The following is a 16,548-nucleotide window of genomic DNA, read 5'->3' on the forward strand; positions in this document are numbered from 1 at the left end:
ACACACAAAGAAATCCAGTGAAAAGTACATTAGAAACCAAAGAACAGAGATAGATGAACACACTTAGTTAAAAAAACCAATGAATGTGTTTATGTTTAGTCGATACAATCGCATGTGAAGTAAACGGTCTTTTTACATTTAGTCAAGTTTTGACTAAATGTTTTAACATCGAGGGGGAATCGAAACGAGGGTCGTGGTGTATGTGCGTGTGTGTGTCTGTCTGTGTGTGTGTGTAGAGCGATTCAGACTAAACTACTGGACCGATCTTTATGAAATTTGACATGAGAGTTCCTGGGTATGAAATCCCCGAACGTTTTTTTCATTTTTTTGATAAATGTCTTTGATGACGTCATATCCGGCTTTTCGTGAAAGTTGAGGCGGCACTGTCACGCCCTCATTTTTCAACCAAATTGGTTGAAATTTTGGTCAAGTAATCTTCGACAAAGCTCGGACTTCGGTATTGCATTTCAGCTTGGTGGCTTAAAAATTAATTAATGACTTTGGTCATTATAAAACTGAAAATTGTAAGAAAAAATAAAAATGTATAAAACGATCCAAATTTACGTTTATCTTATTCTCCATCATTTGCTGATTCCAAAAACATATAAATATGTTATATTCGGATTAAAAAAAAGCTCTGAAAATTAAATATATAAAAATTATTATCAAATTTTTTTTTTCGAAATCAATATAAAAACACTTTCATCTTATTCCTTGTCGGTTTCTGATTCCAAAAACATATAGATATGATATGTTTGGATTAAAAACACGCTCAGAAAGTTAAAACGAAGAGAGGTCCAGAAAAGCGTGCTATCCTTCTCAGCGCAACGAATACCCCGCTCTTCTTGTCAATTCCACGGGCACTGCCTTTGCCACGGGCGGTGGAGTGACGATGCTACGAGTATACGGTCTTGCTGCGTTGCGTTGCGTTCAGTTTCATTCTGTGAGTTCGACAGTTACTTGACTAAATGTTGTATTTTCGCCTTACGCGACTTGTTTCTAAATGTGTCTGTCTCAAAAACGTTAATTACAAATCTGTTCAGTTGGAATGGCTGTTAAAAGGTTTGGACGTAACATGCTTTTAATAAGTAGCAATTTCCATCAAATCACGACATGAAAGGGTTTTGAAAGGCTAACTACGGCTTATTCTACTTGCGCTTGGTCATTTTGTCACTCGGGCAAGGTGTCTGTCTCATTTTTTCTCACGACCGCCCTGCAGACAAATCGTCTGCTATAACCGCCATACACAGCAAATTGTCATGATGCAACCAATTTTACACTTCCTATCCGTTGTCAGGCAGTTAATCAACTGGCTGACTAAAGAATTTTTCGGCATGTGTTTATTTCAGAGCACGTTATTTACTGTCTAGTAACTCGGGCAAGGTGTCTGTCTCATTTTTTTCTCACGACCGCCCTGCAGACAAATCGTCTGCTATAACCGCCATACACAGCAAATTGTCATGATGCAACCAATTTTACACTTCCTATCCGTTGTCAGGCAGATGATCAACTGGCTGACTAAAGAATTTTTCGGCATGTGTTTATTTCAGAGCACGTTATTTACTCTCTAGTCACTCGGGTAAGGTGTCTGTCTCATTTTTTCTCAAGACCGTCCTGAAGACATATCGTCTGATATGACCGCCATACACAGCAAATTGCCATGATGCGACCAATTTTATACTTCCTATCCGTTGTCAGGCAGATGATCAACTGGCTGACTAAAGAATTTTTCGGCATGTGTTTATTTCAGAGCACGTTATTTACTGTCTGTCTCTGAAAACCTTGAATTCTCACCACAGACCGGCACTATTGACGGTCATTTCTTACCAAATGTTAAGCAGATTCATTTGTAAAATAACAACATTCAGTGACTGTGTCTGATCAACGCCAGTGTTTTTTTTCAATCCTTGAATGCACTGCATTGTGAATGTTGTGGTCAAGTGAGAGTTTTATAGACATCGCCGTACGTTTTTCAACACTTTGATGACGTCAGACAGCAGATTGAAAACGTTCCAACTTGGAAAGAGAGCCAGTCACGATCATATAATCGTAGGGAATCAATAGTTGCTTTGTTTATTAACTTTCAAGTGCTTTTAAAAGTTTGATTTTTGTCATTGTTATTGTTGCATATGTGACCCTCCACCACGAAATGAGTCGCATGTCACTTCGCGCGGTTCTGCGCTGGGCTTAATATAAGTCCGGGGAGTGTCTGGTAACAGTGTGAGGGTCACCGTAGTAACAGGCTTATAACTCAATCAGTTTTTGCTCTTTTCTAAAACGGTTTTCACCACTGGATAGAGCATAAAAAGCTCTTTAGGAAAATGTTAAAATATGAAAATCATGCAAAGGTGACATGCGACTCATACCGTCGTGGAGGGTCACATATGTGCGTGCGTACGTGCGCGCGCGCCTGTCAGTGTGGAAGAGTGTAGGGTAAGTGTATCCAATTCCGACCGACTTCGGGGATACCTAAATCCGACCGATTTTCCAAGTCACTAACGATGAGGTTCACACGTCATCCCAACAGAAAGAATGCCATTCATACAAGGGCCATTCATGAACGGTTGATGACGCGACGTCACGAACCAATCGTTTCGTCACGAGAGTTAATTGCGTCATCTGCACCGCGGCGCGAAATGTGCCTTCGCCATACGTTTCTTGCAAAGGGTGAGATAATTTGATGAACAGAGTTGTGTTTCTTTTACATGGATGTTAATAAGTGTTTTTGGAAGAATAATGTTATGGTTCTGACTAAATCTCATTGTACTTTTTAATCGAAAAGGGGAAAATCTTATCGGTCGTGATTAGATACCCAGTTTTTGAGAGAGTATTTAAATCCGACAACAACGCAGATAATACAAAACGCTGCACAAAATCCCAGTAAAACGCGCGCACGTGTTCGTTTGTGTGTGTGTGTGTGTGTGTGTGTGTGTGTGTGTGTGTACGTGCGTGTACGTGCGAGCGTGTGTGTGTGTCTGTGTGTGTGTGTGTGTGTGTGTGTAAGCGTGCGCGCGAGCGTTGTGCGCACGTGTTCGTTTGTGTTAGCTTATGTGTGTGTGTGTGTGTGTGTGTGTGTGTGTGTGTGTGTGTGTGAGTGTTGATGCGTGAGTGTTGATGCGTGCGTACTTGCATGTGTGCGTGCGAGAGGGGTTGGGTTTTCTTATGTGTGCAGAGTAGTTGTAGAAAATGCAAGACATTAAGGTTCAGTCTGTAGTGGATATACTGGGACAGCGTCCATGTACTATGCCACAGTTCAGTCTGTAGTGGATATACTGGGACTGCGTCCAGGTACTATGCCACAGTTCAGTCAGTAGTGGATATACTAGGACTGCGTTAAGGTACTCTGCCACAGTCTTTGATGACGTCATTTCCGTTTTTGTGATAGTTGAGGCGGACCTGTTAAGTAATCTTTGATTAAGTCGGGACTTTGATATTGCATTTGAGCCAGGTAGCTTGAAAATAAGTGAATTAGTTCGCTCATTAAAATTGTCATCAAAAACGAATATTTCATTACAGATTCAAACACTACTGCATTGTACTTCTTATCTTCTCCTGATTTAAAATATATATATACATATGTTATGTTTACTTTAAAAACGCGTTCAGAATTAAAGAAAACAGGTTGAGTATGCTTCGCGGAGATGAGTGTGATCCGTGACGGTTTTCGGGTATGGTTAGCCGAGACTATCTGAATTTAGTCTCGCCGATCGTTTTTTTTTTCTAGTTTATCCTTCAATTTGATGCCTATAGATTGACTACATGTTTTTATATCGCTTTACGCGACTTGTTTTACATTTCGTCAAGTTATGAAATGTATTATAAAATGTGGTACATAACATTCTAAAAATTGCAAATAACAATAACACTTTTGATTACAGATTCAAAAGTTATTGCATTGTATCCTTTGGATTTCCTGGATCCCAATGTATAAACAGATATGTCATGCTTAGTGTGAAAATCTGCTCAAATGAGAACAATCGCCCGTTTTGTTCATATGCTTCGCGGAGGCAACCCGTCTCGGTCTTCTGGTTTCGGCTAGCCAAATCTCACTAGCATTGTTAATGACTCGTCCCTGATTCCAATGTTGATCTTTTAGTTTCAAACCAACTTAATGTTTTATTATCGCTTCACATGACTTGTTCTGTATATTTTTTTTTCGCTGTCATGATGTCACCATTTAGAGGGTAGGGTTACATTTTCAGGTATTTATTCCCCAAGAATATGCAAAAAAAATTCCAAACTCGTTTTTTTCTATTGGTCAATGATTCTACTTTTTTTTTTAAAGTGAGAAATGGAGTGCAATTAACATTGTTACTTTTGAAGGTATGCTCATGACGTGCATCACAGCGAAATAGCAGTTCAGAAGAACGGAATTCCCATAATTAGTCCTTATTTGCTGCTTTTTTCACTGAGCTCGGAAATGATATTTTGCTTGCATTGTTATTGCTTAATTTATTAAAGCCTCTGGACAATATTCTTTGAATAAATCGTTACCCAATTCTGTTTACGTCTATCCTTTTGTTTGATAGAGTACTGTAACAAGCTATCACATTATGTCGACAAGAATGCGTCTCCATACAAGTTTGTGTCTTGATTCCATCCAGGAGGATGTAAGGCTTTAATAAAAACACTATTTCAAAGATCTCTGTCAAGATTGATTTTGTTGAAAAAAAAGGAAGTCTGTGATTGAAGATTGTGAAACCTGCCTACAGCAGTCTTGTCTTCCCTCGCACCATTGGCGAGTGGAACGCCCTCCCACCACAGGCAGTATCATCAGCCTCGGTGAAAGCCTTCAAAAGTGACAAAACCCAGATCTAGACACCATGCACTGCAGCTGAAGACCTCCTGTACACCAGAGTTCCCATTTAATTGCCAGAAACACGTTCACAGATACTTCAATATGTTGTTACTGGACTCCGAGTGCCTTTTTAGTTTCTACAAAATAATATAGCACTGATGATCTAACGTGATCAAGTTCAGACTAAGTTGTAACAGTTTACAGAAGCACCAGCATCAGCGTGTGCCAGTATGCATGCGGTTTGTGGCTCCTATACGCGTGCATGTTTTTTAATCAGAGGGTCTATTTCAGTTTTACGACAAGGAAAAAAGTTATTTCCTTCAAAACATCCAAAATATCCGTATTAGATGTTGTCGTTGAACATGTGTTGCACACAGCAAAGTGTTCTCTTGTACTGGCACTGGTGAAGGTCTTGGTCTCTGTCAAGTGTTCTTTGCATATATATGATGCATGTTTTACCACATTTTGCAACACCTGAGTCAGAGTCTACGGTGAGGGCTGGGGGAAGGACAGTAGGCATAATCATATGTTTGAGGCTTTTGGCGTTTCTTTCTCCAACCACTGGCAGTTCAGGTACCGCTTCCTTCATTCGTGTACTTGAGTGCAGTATTTCCTGATTTTCCTTCAACCATTCACGCAGAGGAGAGTTGGCAGGGTTGTGTGTGATAACAAAGGGAACTCTGTTGTTGGTAGACTTCTCTTTGTACGCTAAGGCCTCTGATCGTGGTGTTGCTCCCGCCCTCTCTTTGGCTTCATCCAGCGTTTTCTTCTTGTATCCACGCAGTCGGAAGGCTTGCTCCAGCTGATGACATTGCTGTGCAAAGTCCTTCTTTTGGGAGCATATACGCCGTGCCCTCAACATCTGGCTGTAGGGGATGTTTTCCTTGCAGTGTCTTGGGTGGCACGACGTATAGTGAAGGTAGTTTCGTTTGTCCGTGGGCTTTGTATGGAGATCTGTCTCTATGTACCCCTCCTGCATTTTGAGCGTGATGTCCGGGGGCTTTGTATGGAGACCTGTCTCTATGTACCCCTCCTGCATTTTGAGCGTGATGTCCGTGGGCTTTGTATGGAGATCTGTCTCTATGTACCCCTCCTGCATTTTGAGCGTGATGTCCGTGGGCTTTGTATGGAGATCTGTCTCTATGTACCCCTCCTGCATTTTGAGCGTGATGTCCGGGGGCTTTGTATGGAGATCTGTCTCTATGTACCCCTCCTGCATTTTGAGCGTCATGTCCGAGGGCTTTGTATGGAGATCTGTCTCTATGTACCCCTCCTGCATTTTGAGCGTGATGTCCAAGAAGGGCATTTCAACCGGCGAAGAACCCATTGTGAATTTGATAGTAAGATGGAATGTGTTGATATACTTCTGGAAGATCTCAAGTTCTTCTGGTGTGCCAGTCCATAGAAGGAAGATATCATCTATGAATCGCTTCCGCGAGCTGGTATGGATTGGAACTGGGCTTGATTCCAGCATGCGTTCTTCCAGCCATCCCATGAAGAGATTAGCAATTGTCGGGGCCATAGGAGTGTCCATTGCAGTCCCGTGTTCTTGTTTGTACAGTTGTCCTTCAAATGTAAACACATTGTTGGAAAGAATGTGCCGAACAACCTGTACAATCGTTGATGCTGGTGGGCTGTTTAGTAAAGGCTTCAGTGTCAAGAAACGACGAAGTACTGTCTCCATGTCATCATGCAGTATGTTAGTATATAACCCTACGACGTCAATGGTGACAAGGAGTGTTCCTGGGTTGAAGGGACCTTCGGTCGTGTTAAGATCCTGCACAGTTTGCAGCATGTGTGTTGTGTCTTTCACGTGGCTTGGGAGTTGTGTCTTTCACGTGGCTTGGGAGTTGTGTCTTTCACGTGGCTTGGGAGTTGTGTCTTTCACGTGGCTTGGGAGTTGTGTCTTTCACGTGGCTTGGGAGTTGCACGACCAGGTCTTGAAGCCAGCTGTCCACTAACTTCGAAAGTTTTACCGTCGGTCCTTCTACCCCTGATACAATAGGTCGTCCCGGAGGGTTTTGTGGATCTTAGGTAGGTGGTACTGGTAGAAACAGTGGGTTCTGACTGTGTTCAGTTCTGTTTTAGCCCATCTGTATGTTACATCATCGATAAAACCCCTGTCATGTATATCTTCGACGATTTTGTTGGAGGTTTTAGCAATGGCAACTGTAGGATCTTTGACTACCTTGCTGTAGTGTAGACTGTTGTTAAGTTGTCGTTCAGCTTCTTTGATGTAGTTGTCAGTATCTTGTACTACCACTGCCCCACCTTTGTCAGCTGTACTGATGCGTACCTCTCTGTTCAATACCATCTGGCGTAGTTGATGGAGGGCAACACGGTGGGGTTTGTCCATGTTGTCTCTGACTCTTGAGTTGTTTGCGAACGTCTCTGCTTGATGTTGTAGATTTGTACAGTATATATCTAGAGCTCTGTCTCTTCCTTTTTGCGGTTCGAAGACAGTTTTCTTGTAGAACTTTGGTGGTTCATTTGTTTGTGTTTCAGGATCGTAGAACAATTCTTTTAGTCTTACCAGACGGCAGCCTTCCTTTATGTCCTCCACGATTTGTTGCTGGTCAACTGAGCGGGGTGTTGGGACAAACTTAGGCCCAAGTTCAAGTACATGTGTTTGCTCTTCGAATAGATCGACCTTCGATAAGTTGATGACCGTGTTGGATATATGTATATGTCTTAACTTTGCACTCTTATCTATCAACATTTCTCCTATCGCCAATATCACAGGCACATGACACTTTACATCGAAGTCTGGTAATGCTTCATTTGCATTTCTGACATGTGTGTGCGTCTGTCTGTCTGTCTGCTTGTCTGTCTGTCTGCTTGTCTGTATGTCTGTCTGTCTGTCTGTCTGTCTGTTTGATTGTGCGTCTGTGTGTAGTGAGGCATTTCATGAGGAAGTATGGAACATTGTAGGAAGCCATAGGAGGTGGATTTAGTCAGCCCAGAGTGACCTAGGACTGCTTACACTTCACTGTTGCTGCTCTGGTTGGCGACAGAACGAAAGATAAGAGCATTTAAAAAAAAATATTTTCAGTGTGGCTATCAACATTAACGGCTCTTCCACAAAAGAAAAACATTTTCTCAAATCGCCAAAGAAATACGACGTTCGGTTTGAGGTTTGGAATGATGACATCACACACACGGAATATCTTGCGGCGAACAATATTGCTTCATTTGTGACGGGTGCAGTTGCGTGGTAGTAAGACGTCGGCCTCCTAATCGGGAGGTCGTGAGTTCGAATTCCGGTCGCTTCCGCCTGGTGGGTTAAGAGTGGAGATTTTTCCGGTTTCCCAGGTCAACTTATGTGCAGACCTGCTAGTGACTTAACCCCCTTCGTGTGTACACGCAAGCACAAGACCAAGTGCGCACGGAAAAGATCCTGTAATCCATGTCGGAGTTCGGTGGGTTATGGAAACACGAAAATACCCTACAAAACAAAAGTGGAGTGAAGCTGACTATGCTATCAGAGTATAGTGTGGGGAACCCAAATGGGCAAACGAGCTCACACGTAACCAGAAAAATGCTGGAACGCTGGAGAAGAAGAAGAAGCTTCACTTGCCTGTGGTCCGTGTGAAACAGCAGTGAATCACAGTACGCGACAAACTCGGCCACTGGTTTGAGGACAGTACGCCTATCACCAGAAAGCGTCATTCATATCACCGATAACCCTGGCCTAGTTAGCGGTCAAACAACTTGGCTTGATAACACACACACATACTCTGTGTCTTGATCAGAAACAGCCACCATAACTAACCCGTTCATTCAGCAACCAACACAGAACTTTGCGCGGGTCGGGTTGTAGTCATCTTAGCTCTGTGATTCAGACTGAATTTTCAACATCTCTCACAAAGGACTGTGCTCTTCAATGACTAATAGTATTAGTAACTTGCTGATCTCATTTCAACATCTCTCACAAAGGACTGTGATCTTCAATGACTAATAGTATTAGTAACTTGCTGATCTCATTTCAACATCTCTCACAAAGGACTGTGATCTTCAATGACTAATAGTATTAGTAACTTGCTGATCTCATTTCAATATCTCTCACGAAGGACTGTGATCTTCAATGACTAATAGTATTAGTAACTTGCTGATCTCATTTCAACATCTCTCACGAAGGACTGTGATCTTCAATGACTAATAGTATTAGTATTGTGCTGATCTCATTTCAACATCTCTCACGAAGGACTGTGATCTTCAATTACTAATAGTATTAGTATTGTGCTGATCTCATTTCAACATCTCTCACGAAGGACTGTGATCTTCAATGACTAATAGTATTAGTAACTTGCTGATCTCATTTCAACATCTCTCACAAAGGACTGTGATCTTCAATGACTAATAGTATTAGTAACTTGCTGATCTCATTTCAACATCTCTCACAAAGGACTGTGATCTTCAATAACTAATAGTATTAGTAACTTGCTGATCTTATTTCAACTCTGGCTGAAGAGATGTCGTCATCGTGTGTTGACTGAACCAGAAAACACTAGCCTAGTTTCTTCAGACTTGTAGAAAATAATTGCTTACAGTTTACAACTTGTGTTCCTACGCTTGTAGTTTAGACCTTATGTTCCTAAGCTGCCGAAGATTTGTTTCGCAAATGTTTTGAGGAAAATAGGGTCAAAGAGAAGTCGTGTTTGTGTACATGTGTTTCTTGAACAAGACAACACCTAGTCTGCAAAGGTTCGTTAGACTGAGAGAAAAGTATTGGTCGCAGTGTATACTTCGTGTTCCTAAGCGACCCATGACTTATCTCACAACATTGTTGAACACAAAGAGTTAAGTTCTACCTTTTTGCAGATGCATTTGTTTATTTTTTTGCTGAATGTGAGCGGTTTCCATTGCAGAGAAGACAATCAATACCTGACAGAAAGAGAGTACATTGCAGAGTCAATCGAAGATTAAAGAGAGTTAACACGATCGTGAAACTTGTCAAGAAACAGCCATGGCCGGTAAATGTCTTGCCGGTCTCCTTTTGGTTTGTCTCCTCACTGGATTTGCTTCATCTTCAAGTCTTCAACAAGAAGAAACTTCCGACAAAAAGTTCATAGTCAAACTTCAAGAAGTCAACCCTTCATCTCGCTATGGAAGTAACGCTCTACCGAAGTTCCACAGACAGCCTCGTTCCCGAATCCGTCAGCCTCGTTCTGACGCTTCTCCGTCTATCAACGAGGCTGTGGTGGACCAATTAATTCAGAAAGTAGGTCAGCTTAGCGCATCGATTGACTTCCTAACGCATCAAGTCTGGATCTTGGGAACTCACAACGAGGCTCTTCAAGACAACGTAACTGAACTCCAGTCAAAAATCTCCGCTCTGAGTGTGGAATTAGGACAATCAGCTCAAACTATTCAGCAGCAGACGACAGCTTTGGAAGCCGCTTTGGCTCAGTTTGCCGCTTTCAGGGGAGAAGTGAGTCAAGCCTCTCAGGAACAGAACAGAACCTTGTCGCAGACGATCCGGGATGTTGCTGACATAACCACCAAACTAGGTCGGGTTGAGGGCATTCAGAACTTGACTGGTAGCAGGCTGTTGGTCCATGATCACAACCTCACTCAGTTTGACCAACGCGTGACGTCACTGGAAAGGAGAACCACTCATACTGAAAAAGACACCGATATTCTAGAGCACTGGAGAGTAAACGTCACTGATGACGTCACCAAGATCAATGTGACGCATGCACAACTTGTCAATGACGTGAACAATCTTAAAGAAGGGGGGAGGCAAGTGTCGGGTGTTTCTTCACAGTTACAGACTGACTTGTCGCAACTTCAGGCTAAGTTTGGTAAGTTTGCCTTTATTTCGTTATAAATACATTATCATAGTACTTAAATAGCCTTTTATAATAAGTATGTTAATTAGTAATTAATTCCTCGCTATCTCTTCTCGGCTTCTTGTTTTGCGCGCGTGTGTGTGTGTGTGTGTGTGTGTGGTGCGTGCGTGCGTGCGTGCGTGCGTGTGTGTGTGTGTGTGGTGCCTGATCGCACTATGCTCTTCACCCTTTGTTTCCGCTGTGTTTGTCATGCGAGCGTGCGTGCGCGCGCGCATGTGTGTGTGTGTGTGGTGCGTGCATGCGTGCGTGCGTGTGTGTGTGTGGTGCCTAATCGCATCATGCTCTTCACCATTTGTTTTCGCTGTGTTTGTCATGCGTACGTGCGTGCGCGCGCGTGTGTGTGTGTGTGGTGCGTGCGTGCGTGTGTGTGTGGTGACTAATCGCACTATGCTCTTCACACTTTGTTTTCGCTGTGTTTGTCATGTGTGCGTGCGTGCGCGCGCGCGCGTGTGTGTGTGAGGTGCGTGCGTGCGTGCGTGTGTGCGTGTGGTGCCTAATCGCACTAAGCTCTTCACCCTTTGTTTTCGCTGTGGTTGTCATGTGCGTTGTGTGATCGAAGACCTCTTCCTTGCATTCCGACTTATCGACTTCTATAGCTGCTCTTTGTTGTTGTTTGTTGTTGTTGTTGTTGTTGTTGTTGTTGTTGTTCTTCTTCTTCTTCTTCTTCTTCTTCTTCTTCTTCTTCTTCTTCTTCTTCTTCTTCTTCTTCTTCTTGTATGTTATGTTGTTTTTGGGTGGCCGAGTGGTAACGCACTTGCGCTCGGAAGCGAGAGGTTGCGAGTTCGACCCTGGGTCAGGGCGTTAGCAATTTTCTCCCCCCTTTCCTAACTTAGGTGGTGGGTTCAAGTGCTAGTCTTTCGGATGAGACGAAAAACCGAGGTCCCTTCGTGTACACTACATTGGGGTGTGCACGTTAAAGATCCCACGATTGACAAACGGGTCTTTCCTGGCAAAATTGTATAGGCATAGATAAAAATGTCCACCAAAATACCCGTGTGACTTGGAATAATAGGCCGTGAAAAGTAGGATATGCGCCGAAATGGCTGCGATCTGCTGGCCGATGTGAATGCGTGATGTATTGTGTAAAAAAATTCCATCTCACACGGCATAAATAAATCCCTGCGCCTTGAATATGTGCGCGATATAAATTGCATAAAATAAAAATTAAATTAAATTAAAAAAATTTTTTAAATAAAAATAAATCCCTGCGCTTGGAACTGTACCCACGGAATACGCGCGATATAAGCCTCATATTGATTGATTGATTGATTTTTCGTTTTTATTCGGGGGTGGGGGGGGGGGGGATGATTTTATCTCTTTTCTTGGCGGGGGTCGTGGGGCGTGGGTGGGCCGGGGTTGGTCTCTCTCTTTGAGGTGACAGGTTTATGTTCTGACTCTCGTAATGCATGGCGTGATGACGAACTTCTTGTTTACTGAGCATGCTCGAGGCTTCAACGTTGGCTATGTCGTTTCATTTATGTATGTATTATTTATTTATTTTTATCACAAATAGAATATTTCCAATCCACAGACTGGTTTAACTCTTTTCAGCGTCCTCAACCCGGAGTGTCGTCTTCTACGCGAGACTCAGCCAGAGCACAAAACCCCCTGTACCTCATCCTCCTTTTCCCATCATCCTCGGCCAAGTTTTGACCAATCAGGGAGACGCTTACAACGCGACCTCGGGAAACTTCACGGTTCCGGTTGACGGGGATTACTTCTTTGCTGCAATCTCCATTTCGAGTTCCAGTGGTCTCGCGGGCGCTCCGCTTATTGAACTCATGGTGGATGAAGATGGACTGAGCATCAGCAACCCGTATCATTCTACTGTGGAGGCTGCTCTGATGCTGCGTGCTGGCCAGCGTGTGTGGTTACGTAGCTACTTCGGCAGCACTTACGGCAGAGGAATGTACTTTACTGGATACCTCATTAACCCTGTGATAAACTGACGTCATTGGAACTTTACCTCATGACAACAGTACCTAACAAGCATTACATATTGTGTTTCAGTTTTGTTAACGTCAGTAGTGCTGCCTAGTTGCAGATTTGAAAACTGTTTTATCACATCGCACGACGCCGAAGACCATTTTCATTTCTTCCGAGCTTCTATGTGATATACGGTCAAACTTGCCATGGCAGACAATATTTACATAAACATGTTCATAACTTTAAAACAACAAAATATACGAATGAAACAAACACAACAACTAAGAAATATGTATTTCCCAAGTGTGAAATGAGTATTGCACAGAAATAATGTGTGGTACCAACAGCTACTATACATTTGATACCGGGAACATGATCGGCATGCTGTTGAACGGGTACACATTTAAAGTGTTCAAATAAGAGCATTTTAGAATCGATTAGACATCGATTGTTAGATCGATGAAAATACTAAGGTCGTGTAGATGGTTAGAAAGAGAGAGAGAGAGAGAGAGAGAGAGCAAGAGACAGAGAGAGATAGAGACAGAGAGAGATAGAGAGCAAGAGGCACAGAGAGATAGAGACAGAGAGAGATAGAGACAGAGAGAGAGAGAGAGCAAGAGACAGAGAGAGATAGAGACAGAGAGAGATAGAGACAGAGAGAGATAGAGAGCAAGAGGCACAGAGAGAGAGAGAGAGAGAGAGAGAGAGAGAGAGAGAGAGAGAGAGGTGGGGTGCTTACTGTCGAATGACACATGTATACCTTCATGATAGTGTTTGCACTACATACGTTGCTTGCCTTACATTAATGATCTTGCATATATACATAACTAACTGACGTACGATATGTGCAGACAAACTAACTGATTCTTTACCATGAAAATCTCTTTCAAAGGTGTCGATATTATTCTACGGGTTTTTTAAAATCAAAAGGTCCCACCAGATTAATTATAAAAAAACCACTGCACGTTTTAAACGAGAATAATAATTATAACAGACCCAGTTCAGACTGGTGTAGTGATTGTTGTGACTAAATGGCTGAATTCATGAAAGCATTCGATAGCATTGCCCGTTCGTTCATGAACAAATCTAGCTCTTTTTGATGCCTTTAAGTTTGGCTAGGTAAATTGTGTGTAAGTGTAAACAGACAGTATTCTTAATGTGTTTTTTTTTCTTTCTTTCTATGCAGCTTTGCACCTGGCAAGATAACCTTCAGGCTTCTGTCTCGTTACTTTTATTTGATTCATTCAATAATAAAATAGCATGACAAAGAATTGCTAATTCATCAGTCAGATTTACTTTGCAATCGACGCAAAATCCCTTTTGGGTGGTAGGAAAGAATCCTTTGTTACATGCATACCATTATTGAATGAATCTTCTTGAATGTTGAGTTTAAAATTAAATCATAATGAAACATTTGTGTTTCGGATTGGGTCTCGTGTTAATCTAAATGTACGATTTATATCTGAGTATGATGCGTTCTTGAATCAGTATGTCTCTCGCCCATCAGTATTATAGGGATTGCGTTTTCAACAAACGCGGAAAAGAACGTGTTGTTGATATGTGACAACACATTGGTATAAATATAGCATTTGAGAAACAACTGGCCCAGCAGAACTCTTACACATTTTGGAGAAAAACATCCGTGATTTAACGCTAGCCATTCCAAAGTGGGTGTGTCCGTTTATGAACCTTCCGGGTCCATGTGAAGTACTGTACTGAATTATTTGAAAATATGTGTTATTATTTTGTTTGGAACAATAACAGTTAAAAGCTAAATAGAAAGCGTTTGAACTATGAGTATAAAATAGGTTGTTTGAAAACGTTTGATGTGAAGATGTGAGAAAAAACATTGAAAACGTGTGTTTGTGTGTGTGTGTTTGTGTGTGTTTGTAGATGTGTGTGTGTGTATGTGTGTCTGTCTGTGTGTGTTTGTGTGTGTGTCTGTGTGCGTGCGTGCGTGCGTGCGTGCGTGTGTGCGTGCATGCGTGCGTGTGTGCGTGTATTTGTGTGTGTGTGTGTGTTTGTGTGTGTTAAGCACGCTATAAAGTAAATACAATCTGCGATACTTATGCAGTTTGTTTTTCAAAGCGGTACTTTTCCGTGACTGATTGGAATTGTGTGGCCAAAAAAAAATAGTTCGTCTTATTTGTTTCCCATAACATTGGCATTTGAACTGAGGTTGTCTCTATAGAGTAATGGCAGTTTTATAGGGGTCCTGTTCTCAGTACGTGTAGCCAAGAGTTGTAGGTGCACGTGTAAGTGTGGAGATGAAGTCACCCGTACAGTCCTAGAAACTTTATCCTGAGCCACAACGCCTGAAATAACAACGCGTAACAGACGATCTATTAGCAAGCAGAATTGAAAGAATGCGCGTCCAAGCTCAAATCTAATACGCACACTGCCGCGCTTTGTGTAAACACAAGACACACGTGTCTGAAAGTGGCCTTGGGTTACTAGTATATGGAACATTGCACGATTCATTCTGACTAAAGCGTGTGCGGGACTACCTTCATTCGTCAGTGCCACACAAAACACCCACATTTACCTGTTAGACCCTACAAGTACAAATAGCTCATGCAATGCCACGTTTGATTCCACAACACCTTTTCATGCTAGTTTACATTTCTAACATTGTACAGACGAAGAAAATTGAAAAGCAGACACATTCGTTCTCTAGAATCCAGTTTACACGTCGTGCCAGTCAAAACGACGTGTTGCATTGATAAACGTGTCAGAAAAACGATTGATGACCTCATGCATACACGTTCTGACAAAACCTTTTCTGTGCTCTTTTTTGTGACAGAGTATCAACGGTAAAAGAATTAAGAACTTTAAGCAGAGTGTCTCTAGATTAGTATTAAAGTCTAGTACGGTTAGTGTAGATTTCGGGTCGATGGTGTTTCTGTGGTGGTGTTGACTGCCTACAATAACTGCAAACAGTACAATGGTTTCAGCAGAGTTTTATTCAAAATAACAAACACAAAACAATTAATTACAAATATTCAGGACACGAACTCAAACAGAAGCGTAGGCCTATGCTGCGTGACCCAAGCAATAAACAAGAAGGGCAAAGCCCATACGACTCACATGCTTGACTTTGACCTTTACATGACCTTGACCTTCAGGGTCAAGGTCAAATAACTAAACCTAGCAATGACATCATACACTAAGAACTGCTTTACACATTTTTCCTACCAAAATACATGTGACCTTGACCCAAGGTCAAGGTCATCCAAGGTCATGCAACACAAAGCTGTTAATTCAAGACATAGGAAGTACAATGGTGCTTATTGGCTCTTTCTACCATGAGATATGGTCACTTTTAGTGGTTCACTACCTTATTTTGGTCACATTTCATAAGGGTCAAAGTGACCTTGACCTTGATCATATGTGACCAAATGTGTCTCATGATGAAAGCATAACATGTGCCCCACAAAATTTTTAAGTTTGAAACAGTTATCTTCCATAGTTCAGGGTCAAGGTCACTTCAAAATATGTATACAATCCAACTTTGAAGAGCTCCTGTGACCTTGACCTTGAAGCAAGGTAAACCAAACTGGTATCAAAAGATGGGGCTTACTTTGCCCTATATATCATATATAGTTGAGGTATTGAATCTCAAAAACTACAGAGAAAATGGGGAAAATGTGAAAAATAGCTGTTTTTTAGACAACATTTATGGCCCCTGCGACCTTGACCTTGAAGCAAGGTCAAGATGCTATGTATGTTTTTTGGGGCCTTGTCATCATACACCATCTTGCCAAATTTGGTACTGATAGACTGAATAGTGTCTAAGAAATATCCAACGTTAAAGTTTTCCGGACCGACGTCCGGACGGACGGACGGACGGACGGGGGGGACGGACGGACGGACGACTCGGGTGAGTACATAGACTCACTTTTGCTTCGCATGTGAGTCAAAAAGCACACAGTCATATAGTCATGGTGATGGACATGACATCATGAATAATCC

General features: G+C 42.1%; 1 protein-coding gene across 1 annotated transcript; it reads left to right on the top strand.

The window, feature by feature from the left end:
- The first annotated feature begins 8,578 nt into the window (after window positions 1-8,578).
- Window positions 8,579-14,412, top strand: LOC138947486 (uncharacterized). Its single transcript, XM_070318960.1, has 2 exons — window positions 8,579-10,602; window positions 12,202-14,412. The coding sequence occupies exons 1-2, from the start codon at window positions 9,765-9,767 to the stop codon at window positions 12,597-12,599; spliced, it is 1,236 nt and encodes a 411-aa protein (XP_070175061.1). The 5' UTR covers window positions 8,579-9,764; the 3' UTR covers window positions 12,600-14,412.
- Window positions 14,413-16,548: the final 2,136 nt, after the last annotated feature.

The sequence above is a fragment of the Littorina saxatilis genome, linkage group LG14, assembly GCF_037325665.1.
Source record: "Littorina saxatilis isolate snail1 linkage group LG14, US_GU_Lsax_2.0, whole genome shotgun sequence".
Taxonomy (NCBI): domain Eukaryota; kingdom Metazoa; phylum Mollusca; class Gastropoda; order Littorinimorpha; family Littorinidae; genus Littorina; species Littorina saxatilis.

What these genes read in the sequence shown, in the direction of transcription:
- LOC138947486 (XM_070318960.1), top strand. Translation starts at nt 9,765, where the DNA reads ATGGCCGGTAAATGTCTTGCCGGTCTCCTTTTGGTTTGTCTCCTCACT. An exon ending in GCAACTTCAGGCTAAGTTTG is followed by an intron (nt 10,603 to 12,201) that starts GTAAGTTTGCCT and finishes AACTCTTTTCAG; the next exon opens with CGTCCTCAACCCGGAGTGTC.